The sequence below is a fragment of the Haliotis asinina genome, chromosome 16, assembly GCF_037392515.1.
Source record: "Haliotis asinina isolate JCU_RB_2024 chromosome 16, JCU_Hal_asi_v2, whole genome shotgun sequence".
Classification (NCBI taxonomy): Eukaryota; Metazoa; Mollusca; class Gastropoda; order Lepetellida; family Haliotidae; genus Haliotis; species Haliotis asinina.
Window position 1 is genome coordinate 4981870 of NC_090295.1, and position 24234 is coordinate 5006103.

Genomic DNA, 24234 nt, shown 5'->3' on the forward strand with positions numbered 1-24234 from the left:
ATGTGGTTGTAATAACTCCACAGTGCAGATTCCATTTGTGAAGATACTGTATCTATATTATGGGAGGGTTTTATGGAAACTTCTGGGCAATTTTCTTTTTAAAATATCCATGAATTTATAGAAAGTTTTGCAATTGAAAATGGTATGTGTATTTTCCTTCAGGTATGATATGGCAGGGTTGTTATAAACTGCCATCGTATCTTTTTAGTGTTTAATGATAGAAGGGTCACGGATGAATAGACCACACTTGCTCTGGAAGATACTGTTATCCAGAAAACAGAATTGTATTTTCTTCAGATGAATACAAGAACCTTTCAAGACTATTAACTTCCTTTTGGACATTAGACTTTCTGTAAATGTTTCAAGTCTGTGTTGGTCTTGTATCCAAGACCAGCTTCCAGTAAAACCAAAATATTTGTGTCACTAACTGCAACATTTTTATGCAATATGCAGTTAGTTTTTTTACCTTTCACGGTACATTGGCCTGCTTTGTATGTAGAACAGATATTTAGCTCCATGAATTATGTAAGCCCATTTGTGTGCCTTTTTATCCCTTCTTTTCTGTGAATGGGAAGCTAGTGACACTTCTGGTACAGTATTCCGGGAATGGCCATCACCTCCATCCACACCTTCTACAAGGTTTAATCTGCATGGCATTAATTATGACTTTTGTACTGAATTCTTTATGAGAATGGCGTTTGAAGTAGCAAAAGTGTGTCAGTAGTCTGTAACGATGGATTTCTGTAAATATTTGGTGTTATTTTTCAGCCGGATCTGAATGCTTCCAACTCCAATCTGTCAATGTCCAGTGACGGCTTTGGGGCGGAGGATGGAAAGGCCAAGATGCGAGGTAACACTCTCACATCTAGTGAATCATATCTTATTGTGATACATGATGGACTTGCCTAGTCCCTGTCATTACACAGAACTATTCCTGACCTTGAAGTCAGCGATGATCATGAGTTTGGCACACTCAAGCCATCAGTGTATCTGATAAAGGATATGACTGTGTTTTTAATTAACTTTGAGATGAAAGTCAAGACAGTCACAGTTGTAACTGACTGAACAAGATCAGGCGGATCATGTACAGATGATGTCGCTGCCTGTTGCGCATTAGATAGTCAGTGTCATTGGACGGAAGGGATTTAGGGACTGCTCATAATTTATCTCTAGTGCAAGGTGATGATGTACATGTACAGTGTGAATGACCACCCCCCAAAAAAGGATTCTGTACAAAGTAAATGACCCCCTACATTTCATTACAAAATCAGTGCTGTGAAAGGGAGATAACTCTTGTACATGATTGAAGGAAGGAACATAAAATGGCTGTTGATGTTTCTTAGAGAGTGAGCATACTTTTAAGCTGCTTTTAGCAATATTTCTGCAAAATCGCATTGAGGGACACCAGAAATGGGCTTCACACACTACCCATGTAGGAAATCAAACCCAGGCATTGGTGTGACAAGAATGCTTAAACCACAAGGCTACCCCACCGTCCCTTGTGTTTTAAGTGTTTTTATTCTAATATTTCACTGTTGAGGGACTTTATCGTGGTATGAGTTAAACTGTCTGGTCTTAACTCCAATATTTACACAGTATAGTTCAAGTATTGCTATATTAGTGACACCAGCACTAAGCAAATGAAGACTGAAATGTTGTTAAAAATAAATTAGAATCTAGGAAGGTTGTCAGCCCGTAGAAGGACGTCATCCAGTCACACGAGGGTCTGGTCTGCTAGTGGTACAAGGGACATAACTCTCTTTCTTTTGTTGCCAGGGAACAAGGTGATGAGGATGGGATCCTTCGCCTACAGGGCAACACAATTTTTCGAAAGTTTGGGGAAAAAGAGTGGGAAGAGGAAATTGGCAGGTTTGAGTGTTCCCCTTGACAACGACCTTTCAACTTCTGGTATTGCGGAAGAGCGTTCGTTATCCTCGGAGAGCGCACCAGCTAACCTTTCATCACTCTCTGATTCTTGCACACCTGTTTTTGATGACCCTGTGTCACCTGAGGTGGCCATGGATGTTCCCAACAACACCAAACACCAAGGTTAGTGGGTACCATTAACCGCATGACATCTTAACACAATACAGTGAGTGTGAGCCCAAAATTTCAGTCCAGTGAATACATTTTCTATTCAGCATCAGTACCAATATTACAAATTCTTGTTTACTATGGATAATAGATAATGCATGTGGGTCATATTTCAAAATTATTCATTTTGTGATAGAAACTTTAATAGTTACTGAGTAGGTTGTTAGGAGTATAGTATGTTGGGTCTGTTATTGGTTGTTCCAAGAGGACAGAGCATATTGACAATTCTGTTGTGAATAAATGAAAATCACTAGGATTACATATAATCCCTCAACCACAGTCAGTTGTTGTGACATTACGTAAAACAGTTTGTTAAGCCAGAATATGATCCAGCTCACAGCTGTATTTTTGAGATGTGACAGTTTATGCATGTTTTATCTGTTCAGTAACATCCACAAGTGTTGTTCTTAACTTATTTGTTTTTTGTGAAAGGTGTCATCTTAGAAACTACCTGTTACATGAACACCTGATGGACACCCCTAAAACTAATATCATCAATTCAGATGTTTGTTTCTTATGTATAAACCTCTTTATCTTTTGGCATTTGTTTTTGTTGAAATCTAACATTTGATTTTTCTCTAACATTTTTCTGTTTCGTTTCCCTTGTTTTCCTAACCACTGTTGTGCCCAGTCATACAAGTATGTGTTTGTCACCCAAATGTTTGATTGCATGTCAAACCATTTGTTTGATACTGTGAAAACATTTCATGTCAGACAAACTTTTAATTTGTGTCCTTCAAGTTTTCAAACAGTTTTTGTTGTAGTGTCAAACAATTACAATCATCCAAACTCTCAGACTTCTTGTATCATGGAGACTGTCAAACAATTTTTGTTGTAGTGTCAAACAATTACAATCATCCAAACTCTCAGACTTCTTGTATCATGGAGACTGTCAAACAATTTTTGTTGTAGTGTCAAACAATTGCAATCATCCAAACTCTCAGACTTCTTGTATCATGGAGACTGTCAAACAATTTTTGTTGTAGTGTCAAACAATTACAATCATCCAAACTCTCAGACTTCTTGTATCATGGAGACTGTCAAACAATTTTTGTTGTAGTGTCAAACAATTGCAATCATCCAAACTCTCAGACTTCTTGTATCATGGAGACTGTCAAACAATTTTTGTTGTAGTGTCAAACAATTGCAATCATCCAAACTCTCAGACTTCTTGTATCATGGAGACTGTCAAACAATTTTTGTTGTAGTGTCAAACAATTGCAATCATCCAAACTCTCAGACTTCTTGTATCATGGAGACTGTCAAACAGTTTTTGTTGTAGTGTCAAACAATTACAATCATCCAAACCCTCAGACTTCTTGTATCATGGAGACTGTCAAACAGTTTTTGTTGTAGTGTCAAACAATTGCAATCATCCAAACCCTCAGACTTCTTGTATCATGGAGACTGTCAAACAGTTTTTGTTGTAGTGTCAAACAATTGCAATCATCCAAACCCTCAGACTTCTTGTATCATGGAGACTGTCAAACAGTTTTTGTTGTAGTGTCAAACAATTGCAATCATCCAAACCCTCAGACTTCTTGTATCATGGAGACTGTCAAACAGTTTTTGTTGTAGTGTCAAACAATTGCAATCATCCAAACCCTCAGACTTCTTGTATCATGGAGACTGTCAAACAGTTTTTGTTGTAGTGTCAAACAATTGCAATCATCCAAACTCTCAGACTTCTTGTATCATGGAGACTGTCAAACAATTTTTGTTTAGCAGAATGTCAAACTGCATGTGTCTTGCAAACTCAAAGTAATTTGTATCTTATAAACTGTCAAACACGTCAGTATGTGAAATGTCCTTAAGAGAGATCTGATTAGCTGAACAAACCCAACATTCTGTTTATGTGAAAAACCTCTCTCTGAATGTAGAGAGGTAACAAATTTGAATGACTAGGTGATATCTTGCATAAAATGGTAATGCACTCATCTTGATGTTACGTCATCAGATAATATGGTATTTCATAGTTCATACAGGGCACTGACCCTGACTAAGTGACCATACTCATGAAGATCTGGGTTAGAATTGATCTTCAACAACCTTTGATTGTCTTAAGAGGGCAGGTTGTTGTCTTGGTTAAATAATGTCCTAACTGCTTATAGGAATTATCAGCTTGCAGACGGGGTTATTCTATTTGGTCATGTGGACAGGGCATCAGACTTTGGACCAGAAGGTCTGTGATTCAGATCCCAGCGCAAGATTTTGAAAATTTGTGTCCACTGCAATTAGTGTCATGCTGTTGATCACTGGATTGTCAGGTCCAGATTTGGTTATTAACAGATTGCTGGCATATAGCTGGAATAACGCTGAGTCTGGCTCTAAACAAGAAAATCAACCAAATTAAATAACAATGTTATCAGGCTTTGAAGCTGGACGTTACTTTTGGTAAGTTAGTAGTGACATTGCCTCTGAAAATGTAGAGATAGTGACGACTATGGTAATGTCATTTCAGGTTATTTGAACATCTTTAGCTCCTTCAACCGGCGACGCTGGGGTAAGCGGTGGTGTCTAGTGAGGGAGAACATGTTCGAGTGCTACCGTAACGAAAAGTCCAAGCAGTTTGAGCTGAATCTGTTGTTGAAGAACTGTGTGTTTAGGCGTGCCGTGACGGAGACGAGCAGCGAATATGCCTTGATGCTGCTGGAAGATGGCAAGGAGAAGATAACTGTGGAGGTAGGAGTCCACCTTTCTTTGTTTCATTTTGCCAGGACATCTAGAACAAAAAGTCATCACATGTCAGCAGCAAAACTTGCAGAGTGAGTTGGTTAAATTTGCTGATTCATGGGTGAAGATGGTGTGGAGGTAAGCGTCAGCCAATCGTAAACGTTGTTGGATGCCACACTAATGGTATAACGTAAATGTTCATATCTGAACAAACTGTTATCCATACTGTCAGTGAAGTCTTCTTGCCATTCTATCTGATAAATAAAGTGAGTTAATGAGTGAGTTGGTTTAACTTGCTGATTCATGGGTGAAGATGGTGTGGAGGTAAGCGTCAGCCAATCGTAAACGTTGTTGGATGCCATACTAATGGTATAACGTAAATGTTCATATCTGAACAAACTGTTATCCATACTATCAAGTCTTCTTGCCATTCTATCTGATACATAAAGTGAGTTAATGAGTGAGTTGGTTTAACTTGTTGATTCATGGGTGAAGATGGTGTGGAGGTAGGCGTCAGCCAATCGTAAACGTTGTTGGATGCCACACTAATGGTATAACGTAAATGTTCATATCTGAACAAACTGTTATCCATACTGTCAGTGAAGTCTTCTTGCCATTCTATCTGATACATAAAGTGAGTTAATGAGTGAGTTGGTTTAACTTGCTGATTCATGGGTGAAGATGGTGTGGAGGTAAGCGTCAGCCAATCGTAAACGTTGTTGGATGCCATACTAATGGTATAACGTAAATGTTCATATCTGAACAAACTGTTATCCATACTATCAAGTCTTCTTGCCATTCTATCTGATACATAAAGTGAGTTAATGAGTGAGTTGGTTTAACTTGCTGATTCATGGGTGAAGATGGTGTGGAGGTAGGCGTCAGCCAATCGTAAACGTTGTTGGATGCCACACTAATGGTATAACGTAAATGTTCATATCTGAACAAACTGTTATCCATACTGTCAATGAAGTCTTCTTGCCATTCTATCTGATACATAAAGTGAGTTAATGAGTGAGTTGGTTTAACTTGCTGATTCATGGGTGAAGATGGTGTGGAGGTAGGCGTCAGCCAATCGTAAACGTTGTTGGATGCCATACTAATGGTATAACGTAAATGTTCATATCTGAACAAACTGTTATCCATACTGTCAATGAAGTCTTCTTGCCATTCTATCTGATACATAAAGTGAGTTAATGAGTGAGTTGGTTTAACTTGCTGACTCATGGGTGAAGATGGTGTGGAGGTAGGCGTCAGCCAATCGTAAACGTTGTTGGATGCCACACTAATGGTATAACGTAAATGTTCATATCTGAACAAACTGTTATCCATACTGTCAATGAAGTCTTCTTGCCACTCTATCTGATAAATAAAGTGAGTTAATGAGTGAGTTGGTTTAACTTGCTGATTCATGGGTGAAGATGGTGTGGAGGTAAGCGTCAGCCAATCGTAAACGTTGTTGGATGCCATACTAATGGTATAACGTAAATGTTCATATCTGAACAAACTGTTATCCATACTATCAAGTCTTCTTGCCATTCTATCTGATACATAAAGTGAGTTAATGAGTGAGTTGGTTTAACTTGTTGATTCATGGGTGAAGATGGTGTGGAGGTAGGCGTCAGCCAATCGTAAACGTTGTTGGATGCCATACTAATGGTATAACGTAAATGTTCATATCTGAACAAACTGTTATCCATACTGTCAATGAAGTCTTCTTGCCATTCTATCTGATACATAAAGTGAGTTAATGAGTGAGTTGGTTTAACTTGCTGATTCATGGGTGAAGATGGTGTGGAGGTAGGCGTCAGCCAATCGTAAACGTTGTTGGATGCCACACTAATGGTATAACGTAAATGTTCATATCTGAACAAACTGTTATCCATACTGTCAATGAAGTCTTCTTGCCATTCTATCTGATACATAAAGTGAGTTAATGAGTGAGTTGGTTGAATTTGTTGATTCATGGGTGATTGAGCGATGAGGAGTTTGGGTTTTATGCCACTTTTAGCAATGCTCCAGCAATATCATGAAGGGAAATACCAGAAATAGACTTCACACATGGTAACCATGTGGGGAATCAAACCTGGATCTTCAGAATGATGATCCAATGCTTTAACCACCGCCCCTGTTAATTCATGGATATACATCTATATATTTTCAGTTCTTCTTTCAAATTAGCGGAAATAAATCAGGGAACATAAAGGTTTGACCTTTCATACATGTGGACTAGTTTCCTTATGTCAGTGTGTTCAGTAATCACATGACCTTGACCTTCAGCCTCTGAGCAAGGATGAAATGGGTCCCTGGGTTCACGTCCTGATGGCAGAGACTGCAACAGACCACATCCCTGAAGGTCTCGACGAGTACTTCAACGACGATATCCATTCCAACAACTCATTCTCTGACCTGTTAGGCTACTCTGTGATAAAAAGCTGGGTGAGAGTTGCCTCCCTTACCTTGTAGATCGTAACTCAACTAGTTTGTGGATTGTAACTCAAGTAGTTGATGAAGCTGAAAATATAGTTTGATTTGAAAATGTAAAGGCTGAAAGTGTAGTTATATTTTAAAATGTAAAGGTGATGTAAAGTTGATGAAGCTGAAAATATAGTTTGATTTGAAAATGTAAAGGCATAAAACTATTATAACAGTCAGTGACTCTTCAACTAGTAAATATCTTAAGAGTCATCACAGAGTCTATGAACTGTGTTGGAAGTTTATTCAAAGTGATATTGTTGGCACACATGTCACATTTTAATATTTCTTCTTTGAATTTATCCATTTCTTGTGATTTACTCTATCATCTTTAGGATTGACGTTAATAATTTTGGTAAAGTCAATCAACAACTATGGCCTTTACACTAACCAATGTTCATAATGAACTGACAGATGAAACAAGCAAGCTTTTGTATCCTGACCAGTTGCCCTGTACTTGAGTTGAAATGTGTTAAATGAACTACGACTACAGTGTGTTTTCACTCTGACCTTTGACATGAATCGAATGTTTTATTTGTAGGAGCATGGTGGTGACAAGTCTCCTAGTTCCAGCAAGATGATGGTTGTGAGTCAGAAAGATATCCCGGAGGAAGAGAATGAGGAAGAGAAGCGTTTTGATACTTCCGCTTCTTCTCCACTCCTGGAAACTGACAAAGTTGTTGAGAATGGTGACGTTTACACTGAGGTCCAAAAGAAGGGGAAGAACTCTGTGTCAGAACTGTCAGCTGAAAGTCCCGAGGAATACGATGAGAGAAAACATACAACAGATAGTGGGTTTTATAGTGTCAAGGGTTCAAACTCGGACAGTGAGAGTGACAGTGGATGTGTCATACGTAGTGAGGAAGAAGCTCAGAGCTTAAGTAGTCCTACGCAAGAAGATTCAAAGGAGTTGGTGTCAGCTCAGAGTCCACCCAGCAAGAAGAAAACTGGTGATGTTGGGTCTGGGTTACATATACGGTTTTGTCTTGACTCCGAGAATAACAATGTAAAAGACAGTGGTGAATATGATGCCATTGAAGTGAAAGATAATAATAATTCTCTACAGTGCTTTGTAAATACAATACCCGAAGAGGCGTCTTCACATTCCGAGTCTGACCCTTCAATGAAAGAGGAATTAGAGTGTACAAAAAGTGTGGTGAATGGGAGTGATTCCATTGAAATATCAAAATGTGAAATGTTGAACTCAAGTAGTGATGCAGAAACTGTAAAATCCAACACAGCTTCCATGATCAGTTTATCAGACAAGTTGGAGTACAATGCCACTGCTGTGTCTGACTCGGACGAAGCAGAAGTCATTGCGGGTGAAACACAAGAAGACAATCACAGTGAAGCAAAAACTGAACAATCTGGGAATGGTTTGGAAGAAACTGCTGTAGATTGTCATGGAAACGACAACACTTCTTCCAGTTTCCATGACAACAGTGAGGATGTTCAACTGACAACTCCAGAAAGTAAGTCTAGGGAGATCCATGAGGTTGATAGTCTTTTACATGCTTGGGGGTTGGAATCCATTTTCAAACATTTCTCTTTAGACGTTGGTCATGCTACTTTTCCAAAATATCGACGTAGCATGCCACATCGTATCCCAGCTCAGGTTCACCGCGACCAGCAACGACGGCGGACGATTGGCTGTCCGCTTGAACCACAACGTGTTGACTTCTCGCCTTCTCAACTGCAAGAGGTCAACATGACCACTGTCAAGGAAACGGTGGTGCCTAGTCCAGCTCCTACCATGACAGTGTCAGGGTCGGACTCCCGATTTGCAGACTTTGAAAGGATGTGCAGTCTGTCGCTTGCCAGATTGGAAGTTCTCTTTCACAATAAAAGTAACAGTTTTTGGCTTTTACTCTGCCTTTTCATAACCAGCACTTGGTCCAGCGGGCCCCTGTCCCTTGTCCTCTGCTGAATCATTTGTAGACAAGAGCCTCAAGACTAGGGAGGGCAACATCTACAGGATTTTTTATATTTATATTTCAACAGTATTTTTTCATAAGTAATTTGAGTGCAAGTTACATTAACACTAAATAATCTCCTCTGAGTAAGATAATTGACCCTGTCAAAAATTTATGATTGAGGAATACAAATTGAATTTATGCTAGAACTTTTTGGACATATACAATACCTCTGTGTCACATATAAATCATATCAAACATGAAGAGTTTTTTTGGCCATTTAAATGAGTGATGCCATTATATTTTGTTGTTTGGCTTATAGTTGTTTTCATCCCATGAGTAGAATTGTAGTTTATTTTATGTTGCAAATAGCCATCCCAATATGAGTTGTAGATCCATATGCCTGGATGTCCCAGTCTTGTTCCTCTACGTTGTACCTGTCTCTGTTGAGTTGATTCTTTGCACGCCTCTAGGTCAAAGACCCACAAACCTGATTCAAGCTTTTTGTCATGTGCTGATGTAAATATTGGGATAAGAGTACAAGCGTTGATGGTATGCTGGTGATGGTGGCTGTCTGAGGTGGGCAGTAGATATAGCTAGTGGTAGGGGAGTAGTATGTGTCACTAAGCTCCCTTACAGTGGTTTGGGAGAAACAGGTAAAGGGGAATGTACTAAAAGGTCTGCTGATGAACCATTGTGTCAACATCTGAGAAATGTGTTGTAGATATGAGTCATTGAACAAGATGACAATGTGTTCATGAGATATACGTGAGTGATTCAAATCATTTCATTTGCTGTGCATCCATTTTCATCTATATTCCTTCTAGTAGAGCAAGTATCAAAAGCATTTGGAAATGGGTCAGTTTTAATTTCTTACTTTGTATGCTCTCTGGAACAGATGTATATCTGTGATGTTCTAGTTATGTTACTGTCCTTCGTTGACAGCATTGTATAATCTATCACTCATTATTGTTAATCTATATATTGTTTTAGTCAATATGGCTGAAATATTGCCAAAGGCACTTTTAATTTTAACTGACTCACTCTCTGGAACAGTGACATGAGATTTGTGCTAGCTTCTGTTCTGTTATGTACATTTAGGAGGGAAAGTGAAGTCATTTAATTGAAATATTTCACTGATCTTTTATAAATTTGACATGCACTCATTTGCTTTGATCATGACAGTATTATCTGTATAAATGAATTATATCTGGGGAAATGCCTTAATTTTTTGTCTTTATATGAACCACAATACCAATCACAATCTATGTCATGAAGCAACATATTATATTTGGGGCTGATCTGAAGTATTACTGAAAGGAACGTAAACTGACCACATTACAACTACTTTTGATCTTGATCTCCTAAAATACAAAACATTCATTCATTTTTCATGAAACTTTCATCTAAAACTTTGAATGCACTTAAAGACACATAAATCTTTTCATAATCCTTGACATGTTTACACTTAGATAAATAAGCAATGCTCTAGATCTACTTGTCATTTCAACTAATCATTGAGAATGTCCTGTCTAGAATAGTAAACTTTGTCTCCTTTCCATTGTAATAATGAGGTATATTGAGTCTTTAAAAACCACGTAAACAAATCACTTGTGTATCTGCTTTATGGCAAACTCCAAGTGTGTTGACAATAAATATGTGTGTAATTAAAGTGAAAGAAGTGTATATTACTGTTTCAGACTAGTAAATATTTCCAAACTTTCATCTCCATATATTTGTAAGATAAGGTATACACCTGTTAATATTTGTTGAGTTGTTAAGAAAAGTGTGCAAATATTTTATTTCAATTGTTAAATTTACCAACATGGGTGTAACCGAGTGGCCCTTGCTGTATCCGTCCACTGCACAAGTTTGGCTCTCAATCCTGTGTTTCCCACTGGTGTTCATTTCAAGGGGACATCACTCTGCAGTATGCATGGGCAGAGTTAACCCCCTTTCTGATGGTCACTCCACTGTTAGATGTGGAGCTCTTTGTGTGTGTGTGTGTGTGTGTGTAGAATGGTCAATCAATTAATGGATGTAATCATGTTTCTTTTTAATCATCATCAATATTATCACAGATGATATTCTTTAATATTAGTTATAACAATGTATTGATAAGTATTCATATACATTGTTCATTTCTCTAAGCGTTTTAGTATAAGTGAAAAAGAAGTTTTTATACATGTGCTGTATATTTTCTTATGCAATATTATTCATGAATAATTCCACCTGTTCTGCAAAATAGTCTTTCATTAGTCAATAAAAAGAAACATTTTGTGAATTTTTGTTTTATTGACCTGAATAAGAGATGATACAATTAATTTTCTGTTGTTTATTATTTTAGTCTCAGACACTAAGCCAAGTTCGTCAGCAGTGGATTTTGACAAGGATATACAACAGAGGATCGGGAGACTCAGAGAGAAGCTTGTGCAGATCAAACGCAAAAGGTAATGACAAACATACGCGAGTACCGGGTAGTAACTGAAGTTTGTCAATAACTATTATCTCTTTAAGGAGGACGAAGGGTCAAGAAAGGTGGAAAACCTCCCAAGCTTAATTCAAATCAATCAAACCAGACTTAGTTAATTTATTTTTTCATATAAATCAAACTGTAAATGAAAATAATAACACAAATATAGTAACTGTTTTCATGATTTTAGTTTGTGTTTGTCATTTAAGCTAAATAGCAAGTGTTACATCTAGACACCTTTTAGTACACTTTTAACCTGAACTATTGTGCAAGTAATTCCAGTGCCTGACTAAACAGTTCCCATCTGTGACGGACCACTGGGGTGGATGAGACAGGATTTTTGCAGCAAACTTGTTACCGTTATCCTGCTTTATCATTTCATTTCAACACAGTGCTGTAACAGTTACCCTTGGGAGTTTAAATCTATGCAAGATCATCTTATGGCTAGATCCCAATCTGTTCCATGTTTCAGTTACTGATTGTTTTATCGTTTGATGATTGATGTTTCATTTCTTCATAATTCCTTTTGTGTTTCCATTTTTCTTCAAATATGTTTTGTGACAGCATAAAAACGAGCCTCAGATTTTAAGTGTTTGTGATTGATGACTGATGTCAAGATGTGAATATTTCTGTAATCTGAGAACGATAATTTATTGAACGTAGTTGGATTTGAAATACTGGCATAAGTACGTCTTCCCAGAATTCCCTATTACCTACTGTGTGAGCAGCATTAAGGTTTGGCATTTCAGAGACTTGTGGGAAGATGATCTCACCTTTGGTGAAGGTGAAGGTCAGGTGCAGCTGCTGTCGTGCAGGCAAGTTCCTCACGACTAGGTGTGTTCTCGTTACACTAATCTGCATCAAGTGTTCTCCTGACGTCCCAAACATACCAGCATGCACTGTTGCCACATATACATAGAGAGTGCAGGAAGTGCTTGTGTTTGTCGGTCGGTCAAGATCAAAGTCAGTGACGTTGGTGGTGATGGCCTGTATTTATATGAAATTACTCACCTGCCTTTGAGATTTTAAGCGTATAAAAATCTTAGTTATTAAGTGATTCTAAATGCAATGATCATGCGACTGTCTTTACTAAGCTTGCATTGATAAGGAATTTACATGTCAGTAATTCAGATAGACGTAATGTAATAAAACATTCCATTATTGGTAAAGGTAAGGGGATGGGGGTGACGATCACTGAAAGTGCTTAATATACTTGTACACAGTTGGATCACGTATGTGTGCCAGGTTAGGTTGCTAGGGGTTTTGCTAGAAGCAAAGGGAGGTAATTCCAATCTACTTCTAATGAAGGGAGGCAATTCCAATCTACTTCTTGTAAAGGGAGTCAATTCCAATCTACTTCTAATAAAGGGAGTCAATTCCAGTCTATTTCTGGTAAAGGGGGGTAATTCCAATATACTTCTAATAAAGGGAGTCAATTCCAATTTATTTCTTGTAAAGGGAGGCAATGCCAGTCTACTTCTTGTAAAGGGGGGCAATTCCCATCCACTTCTAGTGAATAGAGGCAGTTCCCATCTACTTCTTGTGAAGGGTAGACACATCAACAGTGATTATTATTCTTCCATGGTTGAATGAATGAATGCTGTATGAAACGTATTTCACTTAAAGATAAGTATACATGTTAATGACATAGTTTAAATGTGTTGACCTGCATGTACAACCCATTCTTTGTACATAATACCCCAAGATATTCTTACTGCCACATGTGATATTGCATGTATTCTCTCCATGTCATACAGTAGTCTTAGCATCCCACAACATTAAATGATATGATAGTTCTTGGTATCTCAAGTACACTGGCGTCAGGCTCCCCTTTGTTCTCGGTGCACTGGGTACCTCCTGAACTCTTGACACAGATCAGGAGAGTGCCAGGGTTCTCCACCGGGAGCACAGCCCTTCTGACAATCTGGGTAGTGCACGGGGCTGCAGTGTTAGGGAGTCTACATGTACTTCCGAAAGTTCTTGGTGAGTTTGACCAGGAGTACTTCCTGGGAGAAGTCCCATTCGCTGTCTGGGCCGTGTGCAGAGGGGGCGAGGGCTCTGAGCTGATGATGAGCTTTACCAGCCCCCCTGTGCCAGGATCACCCCAACTCTCTGTTACGCATTTCTATCTTAATCTGTAGAACATAATAATGTGTACTTCTATAGTGCTGAATTCCATAAACCAAGTGCATGCTGAAAGTACATTCAGGTCATTATTACATGGATAACCCAAGCCACACTCGATGGTTATAGTCACGTGACTTATTCCACCAGGTACCCATTTTGTGGTACGAATGATTATAACTGCCAGGTCTTTGTTAAGCTGCATGACAGGATCAAATATAGCATCTTGTCGATGACATAAACTCTTGTACCAAACTTTCAATATGGCTCAAGTTATGTATGACTTGGAAATCTGACATTTTGTGCATGTTAAAATATGTTTGAGTTTGAAAATTTCCTAATCGGTTTGTTGCATTTGTGTTTCCTTTTTACATTAAGAATGTTTTCCTTCTAATTAATATTGTGTTTGATTTTTTTTTATGTCATGAAATTTGTTAACCACTTGTGTTTGCAACGGTTTTCTCACAAAGAGTTGTCTGTTTCATTCACCGAGTTGTAGGATTGAGCTTGCGTATATTCAGGACTCTTTGTTTTGAGATGATCTTTTGTATGGAACAGTCCCTGAAGTAGCATGATTACCTAGAGTTTATATTGCATCTGCAAGTTTATCAAATATGTCTATCTAAACTGATATTCATGACATGAATTTATTTCATTTGAAAAGATTTTAAACTTATAATTGTGTAGATGATTATCTAATGTTGATGGTTTTTCTGGGTTTGTCTGTATCAGCCTTGTCATCAGAAATGACTTAATGGATAATGCTTGTGTCCCTTGCACAGATATTGTGCTCCTGACATCAATCACTGGCTTGTCTACACCAAACTGTTTAAAGATGGCTGTCATATACTTGCAATACTGCTTAGTGGACCTACAGTATAGATTTATAAAATCTCCTACCTGTAGCTCCAATGGTCAATTTGTGAAGAAAAGTAGAGGTTTTGTTGATGTTTGTTGAGTTAATGAGGTGTCAATGAATGTTTTCCAAGATTTTTATGGTTTACTATGGACATGGTACAGAAAAAGTGGTTTCCTAAAATACTGCTTTCAAATATTGTTGATCATTTTGATGTCAGAGACACAGGATTTACACCGGTGTTTAAATTTTACTCATAGTTTGCTGACAATTCATTTGTTGTAGAATTGCTGTTCGAGACAAACGGCAGCGAGTTTCATCTACTGAGGAACAGAAAGTATGTGATGAAGAATACTCAAGTCTAGATAAGGAATGTCAGGAGACGGATACGGAAATATCCAACCTGGAACGTCAGCTGACCACACAAGCCTCGCTGTCATCTACAACATCGTCATAGCCTCGTCTTCAGCATATCCCATTATTCATCACAGCCTCTCAGTCTGTCTGATCAATCCCATCATGCACTGTACATTTATGTGTAGTTAGCTGCGATTGGGCACTGCGGTTGGAGAATACGTTGATGCTATCAAGTATTTGTTTGGAATTTTGGTATTGTTTGAAAATTACAAATTAAAATTCATCTCATACTGATAGTTTAGATCTTTAAAAATATTATCATTTTGTTTTATGAAATCGATGATATTTTGAAAAGGTTTTTAAAGTTTTGAACTCTGTGAAATGGTCAGCTTGTGTCTTTGCAAGGCATTTTAGTTGACCGTGATTGTACTGGGTGAGAACAAGTTCTTTCCCGACAGCTGTGTTCATTGTCTGCTCTCAGTTTGTCCATGTCTGTATCAGTGATGGTGGTGTCACTTTTCACACTTGCTTCCCTTGGGTCAAGGACATGAAAGAAGACAGCCATAATACTCAGTGTGATATATGGCCAGGTTATCGACAGCGAATACCATGTGATTGTACATGGCTTATATTCATAGCTTGCTTTGTTCAGTATCAGTGTGGTTTGTTTTACAATGACTCTGCAGTGTAAATATGTCCACAGTAATAATGATAATAATAATATCAATAACAATAATAACACATTGTTTACAATCCATCCAAGCAGAAGTGTGAGTCAACAGAGCACAGAGCAAGATTGAAACAAAATGGAATTCTCAACTCCCTCCATATTCAAATTTCATAATATATGTACAATGCAAAGGATGTTTATGTTTTTGAAAAATAATATATTCAGACTTTGCACAAGATACCGTATTTGCTGTATCAAGCGTCTGGGTCCTGTAGACACCCTTGAGTGATTAGTTGCAGTGTAGTTTCACTGATAACAAGTTTTTTTCTCAACGCTTGATCTCCATCAACAAATTTAGTTTGTTGTGGGTGATTTTAATAAGACTTTTAATATCACTTGTCTGCGACCCTCGGTGCTTTTCACGGCAAATATGGTAAATCAATGATTTTGTTGATACTCATGACAAAAAGCTATGCACAGAATGTTGACCTGTCTGTCGGCCATCTTACCTACTCCATCGAATATAGCTGTCGTAATACTCTTAATGACTTGGTGGTATGTTTTAGGAAAGTCAGGGTATCACTCATGTCACCAATAACGATGACCAGAGTGATACCATGTATCAACTTGTAAAGTTGATTCTGCAAATCATGAAATTAATGCGGAAGTTGTAAGTGTCCGTTGCTCTCATTGGTAAATGGTTGAATTATTATCTGAAAGTTTATAACATGTCAGTTCATAAATCTTGGAAACAGGGCCTAAGCTCCAAATAAACAGCTGGCTCTAGAGGTAGCGCTTGCCTAGAAGTATCTTGTTAAATGTGGTCGACTGTCATGATGATCAAGCAGTTTCAACATCCGTCAGCCTTGTACAGGTGTTTCTTTGCTCTTGGAACTTTGACAAGTATTCTTACGACTGCAAGAAAACAAATGAGCACTTGCTCTATGGAATAGTCCATTTGAGTACCAGCAGTTGTGATGATTTCATATCGTTGGTTATTTAGGTGTTGGATTATGTTATCCTGTGTACAAATACTTGGAACAGCTACTGGCCCTCTAGCCTGTAGCTATTTAAAATCAAGGCAGACCAGTTGGACATGTTCATTATACTAGCAGCTTAATGATCAAACCTGTGTCTACGTATAAATTTTGGCCATGTGAATTATTTTCATGTAACTTTCAGGCATAGCTACCCTGACTGGCAAGTGAAATTCAGAAACCAGTTCGATCACTGCTTGGAATATAGATATACTCGCAAACATTTTATAACATAATTTAGAAGAGAGTACAGCACCTACACTGTCCTGCAGAAACATTCCTTTCATGATTTACAGTACTACGCTGATAAGCAATATGTTTAGAACCAGCATGAACCTGACTCACTCACTCATACCAAGGGTTGATCAGACATTATTATCAAACATGTCTTCTTCATCATGAAATGTACAAAGACAGTATTGTGGGAAGCTTTTCTTCAAAACAGAATGGCAGATAGATATATTTTTCATAAAACCCAACAAACTTGATTAAGGTTTTTATTTGGTTCTGGGGTTCATGCATTGTCACAGAAAAAGGTGTGCCCTACATGTTTGATGGTTAATGACCAAATGAGGCCATTTACTTTATTTACACGAGTTTTATTGATGAAGTTACACATGAAATTCCTTTGTTGCACGTAATTTGAATTTGAAACAGACAATAGGATGAACAGTTTGGAAACGTCATATTTGTTTTAACGTTTTACATGTGTAGATATGTCAGTGTGGAGAGATAGGGATAGAGAGGTCAAGGTCAAGGATAGAACCAGAAACAGTTCCACCCTTGACCTTTGACCCTTGACTAGGAACAGTTTTATCACTGACTTATCCTAATAGTTTGTCCCATGCCTGTGACCAATACACGATTACAGGTAAAAAAGTCATTAGTCATATTTTTTTATATAGTCACTATATCGATTATTTTCTTGCACAATATCTAGTTTGAGCAAGCATTGGGTAGAGGGTGGAGATGGATTGAGGAGTCTCACTGATTCTAAATTTCTTTGTTCTGCGAAATGATTAATCAGTTCTGGCAATACAGTGTGAACAATTTGTGCATGTAATGGTGCATGCTCAAAATCTTCTCAACCAAATTTGTTCCCTTATTTATGATGATAACTTGTGTAAGTCACGTGTTACAGTGGTTAGTCACAACTGGTTTGGTTCTCAAACAGGATCCTCCCTTTGATTAAGATAAGGTGGTCTTGTTGGACATTTAATAGAGTAGTATTCAGTGCTAGACAGACCCATAATCGTCACCAGTCAGTGACATCTCGTGGCAGTTTCGATTTCGATCATCACTCACAAAACAAAAGGTTTGGAAATAGAAGTATTTCCTGGGAAAAAAATCAGATCAGAAATTATTTAATTTCTTTTGCTTTCTAAGAAAACATAAAAAATCTGAACATCCTGCTTAAGATTGGGTGAGTTATACACTAAATCTTTACATTCCATGGATGCATGTATGTATAATAAACCTTTTGTTTGGTAGAGTTGGTTGTACGAGATTATCTTGGGTTGAGTATTCACTGAAGCTAGTGCGTAGAGTCAAGAGAGCAAGATGGACATAGATCAGTCAAATATGCAGACAGATACCAAAAACATCACACATTTGTGTGACTTGGTGCTTGAGCTGGAGAGAACCACTGAAAAGGGAGGCGTTTGTTTGGCATATAGTTATGTATGGTGTTGGTGACCAGCTTAGAGAACACCTGATACGAAGGAAGCTGTCATAAGTTTGAGGTTGGATAGATCAGTGTAGGGCATAAAGAAAGATCGGGGTGTTGTGTCACTGTAGAATATTTGTTGTGCTGTTTAGACAATGGCAGTGTGATTTGTGTGATCTTTTTCGTAAAGAACTATTTTTAAGGAAGTCAGCATTTTGACAATTAAATTATTAGGGGTGGGGTTTGCCTGGAAAACAAGGAATCTGTCCAATGTGAACTTTTGAAGTGCTTCCTCACAACCACTTACAGACTTTTTTAGTTTTTTTGTGGGCAAATATTGGAATATTTTCCCCTAAACATCATCACCCAATATTCCACAATATTTCAAAGTGTTCCCTTATTTATGTCCTTCAGTATATTAGTCCTGGTTATGCTTGGCTTCAGCTTTACTGAAGTTTACAAGGAGCTTTACTGAAGTTTACAAGTTTACAAGTAGCATTACCAAGAAATCAGGATACTGTGTCACAGGCAAGGGAAGACTTATCTTCTCTCCCAAATGAGGACTTTTATTCATTTTCAGGTGCTTTTATTGAAATGTGCTAAAAAGTGCTATTTTATGAATTTAAACTTTTGTACAGAATGAGAGGTAAACATTCCAGGTTCCACTTTGTCATTTGTTGCATCATCAGGGATGACAGATGATGAGCCGTGACTAAGGGCACGTCTGCCTCCGCCGCTGTGATCCCTGTGTGTCTCTATAAGTGACTATAGACAATGGAAACTGGAGGCAGTGTTCAGCATGTTCTTTGTATATATTCTTTTTTGTTTGCTTTGTTTACAGTTTTGGTAACAATTTTACTGCAGCATCTACCTCTCTCATGAAAGAATTATATTTGATTTATTGCAGAGATGTCATACTCAGAGATTTTGGTAATAAATGTTGCGATGATGATTTCATAAATATAATTAAATGTCAGGAAGGGTGAAGGTTGCATAATACTCATCTCAGGTTGATATACACCACCTGTGTAAGACAGGCTCGCCATCTATGCAGTGAAACATTTCGTGAACGCATTCAGAGGGAGATAACCAAAATCTGCTGTAGTAGACATTTCGCTGTTTCCATGATAGCATGAAAGTAAAAAATAACTTTACATGGGAATTTGTTGAAAAAATGTTATAATTATACGTTATTTGCATAATGCTGGCAGAGAAAAATAAATCCTTTGTATCTTGTGTTTTGGTTTGGATTTGAATGAATTGATGATGTGCAGTGATATTGGCTTTCAATGGGTTGATTGCAATTTTCCCAAATGTTTTAGAGTTATCTGCCCTTGCTGTGGACTTAAGTTCAGCTGGAGAGCTGACACAGTGTGGAGTATGCTGATTGTAAATTGAGAAAAAAGAAACTGTCTACTCAATCAAACCAATATTATTTTGATTTTAACATTACACCTCTATCAATGCGAGAATTATTCTCTTGAACTGATTTTGAACTGAGCGTTGTTTCATTCATGGCTACTATCATCGCATAGACTGTCAAACTGCAACCTTGATTTTGGTGTGAATGGATATTCTATCAAAATGTTTCAACAGCTTTCACTAAAAGGTTTTACCCAGAGCTATTTTATCTGTGTTGTTGGGATGATAGACTCAACATGTTATTTCCAGGCTTTCATTAATTTGTACTCTATTATTTTTTCTTTCATCTGGGCATAAAAGTTGTCAAGTTGTCAATGAAGTTGTCTGTAAAATAATATGAAATAAGAGTGTTTTCACCGCTGCATAGTTTTGTTTGCAATAAATACAAGTCAGGATTTATATGAATATTATTTCGTCAAAGTGTGTTTTCATCAACTTTCATCAAGTATTTGGTGGATGTGGGAGATATATGGTTAAAGTTTGAATGTGGAAGAATATTTGTCCATGGATATTTGACATTACTATTGTTGCTTGTAGTCTGAAGTGAAACCACTTGTGTAAGAGAATCATTTTCCTTTATGTGAGCTACTGGGAGCTAACATTGCCATTTTAGGACCTATGTCTCTTCCACTTTTATCATCTTCTTAAGTATTTAGTTAACATTAGTTTTGCTTTCATAGTATTTACTAACCTCAGTCAAATATTCTGTTTGCCTAACAACAAAGTTTGTATCAATAAATTTTGCAAATCCTAAGGGAGTGTGTTTCAAGATGAAACATGTTCTTAGGACAATGTTCTGTTCAGTGTCTGTTTTTATAGACACTCAAGTTGTACAGAATAAATATGACTGTTCTTTCGAGATGTCTTTACAGTATTGTCACAGTGGCTGCTGGAGACGGTTTGTCACTGATGGTTTTTGTTCAACTTAATGGGTGCCGGGGCTGTAGTTGACTGGATTATTTGTTGGTTAGTTTATTGTTCAGATTGAATGAAATGAAAGTTTTAACAGTTTTACTCGTACAGGTTTCTTCTTTGTTCATCACTAAGAGTCCAGTATGACATTGTAGATACAGTGAGAAAAGTTATGCTGATTCTGAGAAAGGTGATGTCTCTGTGTTTTCATATCTTATCTATTCTTTGTTGCTGTGAAAGTCGTTTGACCAAGTCACACTTTTTGTACCATATGCTGTTGAATGTCTTGATTATTGAATCAATATGTCAGTCAATGGAGAGCCATCTTCACAAAGCTGTCTTAGTGCTTCAGCTAATGTCTATATTAGTGTAAGCGTAAGTAAAGATAGTCACAGTACTATGATATCTTTGTGTTGAACAAGGCCTTGTTCGCCTGTAATTGTAGACTATGAGGAGTGGTGGGGTAGACTGTTTGTTAAAATGTTTGCTCGTCATGCCGAAGACCCAGATTTGAATCTCACATGGGTACAATGTGTGAAGGTCATTTCTGGTGTTCCTCACCATGATATTGCTGGAATATTGCTAAAAGTTGCGTAAAACCAAACTCACTCAGTCAATCCAAGAGTCAGTGATAAGATGGAACAGGACCAAGAGTTTTGTTCTCCCGAAGCACTGTCCTAGCACTGTGACTCCCTCAGTTGTAGACCATGTATACATAGTCTTAATGCTGAGATTGCTTTTTTGAACAGGGCTCCAATGTATCATTTACAGTTTTAATGTATAAGTCAGATATTGTCAGAAGCCTAGGGATTGCAGTTTCAGCTTTTCATTTTCTTTTAAACCAATCATCCTCTGAAGGAACATGTAAACAGGGAAGCTGTTTCCATGGTGACGAGTTCCTGGAGGGCTCACTATGCTTGTGTGGCAGGGGCGACAGGATATAATATACAGGTTTCCACGTGAATATTTCATCATCTGTGTTGAGTTTATGTTAACCATCATGTCAGTTAATGAGCAGATCAAAACAGAAAGTTGTGTGGAAACTACCTGATATTACTCTTGTAAACTGACCTCTGTGACCGGCACATGTAGGAGAAGGGATTCTATGTTTCACTAGAGTTTATGCTTACAGAAAAGCCTTGTTTAAATGATATGGCCTATCATTGGGGCCCAGTAGGCCAAATTGTTTGGGGAATTTCTAGGTCATAGTTACTGTTCAACATATTACATAAGAATGATTCAAGGGTTGGTCGGGTAATCTTTTAAGCCTATTCTCCTAATTCCTACATGATCAAACCACTGCCAGTGGTTAATAGTATTCCCAATAATACTAGACGCTTTTCTTGCTGTGGGTATCAAATTTGATGGAAGTCCAGGAATCTTGTCAATACTGCATTGCAAGGTGTTGCAAAACCAGAAACATAGAGGTTATTTCTTACACATGTTGCCAAGCTTGTGTCAGAATGGTTCTGTGTTGTAGTGAATGGTAACATGTAGAATACATTTACCCTAAGTACATGGTTTGAAATATTCCTGTGAGGACATGGTCATTCTTGAAGGATTTGGGAAAGATCAGTAAGAGAAATGACAAGCTTCTTGTGTTTATTCCATTAGGTCTGGAGGGACCAAAATCCCAAGCCATTGAAGTACAGACTTTTGTGTACAGGAATTCTGCAGTCTGTTTCAAGAGGCTCTGAATGTTTAGCAGGGCTCTGTTGGGACAGGTTGTTTCAAGAACTCAGTGCAGATTATTTAAAGGGACTCTGCAGGTTATTCAAATGGTTACAAAATGACTAAAAGAAGATACAAATGTAAATAATTCAAACAAGCTAGTACATCCATCATTATGGCTGTATGGCTGTAAGACTTTCATTAAACCAGAACTTTGGTACAGTACCATTAACCTCGAGAGTCCCTTTAAGTATGTAGAGCTCAGACAGGTATTTGCTTATGATAATGTCTCACATCCTCAGACAGGGTCTCTTGAACAACAATGGAAGCCTGTAAACTGGATGCCCAATTGTTACAGAAAACTTGTCATGTGACATGTCTGCATGACCTGTACTGAAGATCAATCAAAGATTATTTGACGAGTTTCTAATACTGTTTTCTAACCCAAGTGACAATTTTGCCCTTATTGTAGTGTTTCACGCAAGTTTTATTTTTGGTGTTGAGGTTAGGTCAGGGAACAGGTGCCCTAGGCATATAGGACTGGAAGTTGATCATATTAGTCTCCGACCAAATCATGAGAGAGCACATAGTGCTGAAATTGTGACTTTTATATGTGGCGCCCCAGGCGAAGGCACCACTGCCATATGTCAGCGTCTGTGTAATGGACCATCTTTGCAAATAAAAGACAAAATCATTATGTTAATGATGTGTGAAGTTTATTCTTTGTCGAACTTAGTGTAATGATGGAGATAGGACCCAAGTACCCGTGACCATGTCATAGGTGTGGAATCTTGGAAAGAGAAACAGAATGCACATACATGCAAACACGCACACACACGCATGCACGTTGTGTCATTGTTGTGACATGACGCGAGGGCAATTCATTGAACAGTAACCATTGTGACAGGATTACTCATTCGTCAGTGTCATTAATGATACCTACGTCTCTGGAATGTTCAGTTGTAAATAATTGAGTCTGGACGTGACAATACAGCTATCAACAGCATGAGCATCGATCTGCGCAGTTGCGAAAGTCAGCGAGTCAGACCACCTGATCACATTAGTCGCCTATTAAGACAAACATGGGTTACTGAAGGCCAAGATTTTTAACCCCGACCTTCACGGGGCTTGTGCCACTTTCGTACATCCATCCGATGTATATTGCATATTGCAATACTTGTTTGAAAAGCATGTTGCATATTGCGACATGCCGGAATCCTGTAATTACCGCGCAGTCCAAGAACATCAGTTATACATGTTATCTTGTAATGTTCCAAGCCTTTAAGAAAAAGTAAACAGTATATCAATATTCACGTAGCTTTTGGAAGCGCTGTAATTTAACTCCATGTTGACCGAAATGAAGTCATATAGCATTCAAAAGCATACAAGTGTCAGGCTTCAAGTTTATGATAGTGGAGATGGGATAATCCACCATCACGCGTATGGTGCGTGACTCTTGGCTTTAGATTCACAGAAACCGATCTCCATGGATAGGACTCCGTGGTGTATCTATGCGCCATATTCTACCTTATCACTTGACTCCAGGCTAGAATGTCAGCCGAGTAGATCCAGGCGACCCTCCCAATGACGTCATTGTTCCACAAGAACAACTGATTACATGGTGAGATAGGCTGCTTACTTTCACGTGGACAATGTTTGGCTGAAATTGTCTTTTGTTTGTTGTTGGCGAGTATCAGAAAAAAACGGATTACGTTAAACTGTAAATTACAAATAGGTGCCGTTGTTCAGATGATGAAAGTCTCATGGGTAAATAGATTCTGCTATTCATCAGCCACTTTGAGGCAGGGTGACGAGCGAACGCTCTAACTCGATGCTCATGCTGTTGATCACTGGATTGTCTGGCGCGGACTGGTGTATTTACAGATCCCTG

General features: G+C 38.0%; 1 protein-coding gene across 2 annotated transcripts in view; it reads left to right on the forward strand.

The window, feature by feature from the left end:
- The window catches only part of LOC137268145 (actin filament-associated protein 1-like 1), a 72223-nt gene extending 49177 nt beyond the window's left edge, over window positions 1-23046 (forward strand). Inside the window, exons 12-18 of one of the 2 annotated variants that reach the window (XM_067802672.1) lie at window positions 769-850; window positions 1777-2049; window positions 4556-4776; window positions 7048-7206; window positions 7784-8714; window positions 11503-11605; window positions 14894-23046. In XM_067802672.1, the coding sequence (XP_067658773.1) occupies window positions 769-850; window positions 1777-2049; window positions 4556-4776; window positions 7048-7206; window positions 7784-8714; window positions 11503-11605; window positions 14894-15065 (1941 nt within the window). In that variant the 3' untranslated portion in view covers window positions 15066-23046. Of the gene's footprint in view, window positions 1-768; window positions 851-1776; window positions 2050-4555; window positions 4777-7047; window positions 7207-7783; window positions 8715-11502; window positions 11606-12377; window positions 12608-14893 lie in introns of those variants that run through there. The other variant, XM_067802673.1, reaches the window with a different exon arrangement.
- The last annotated feature ends 1188 nt before the right edge of the window (window positions 23047-24234 follow it).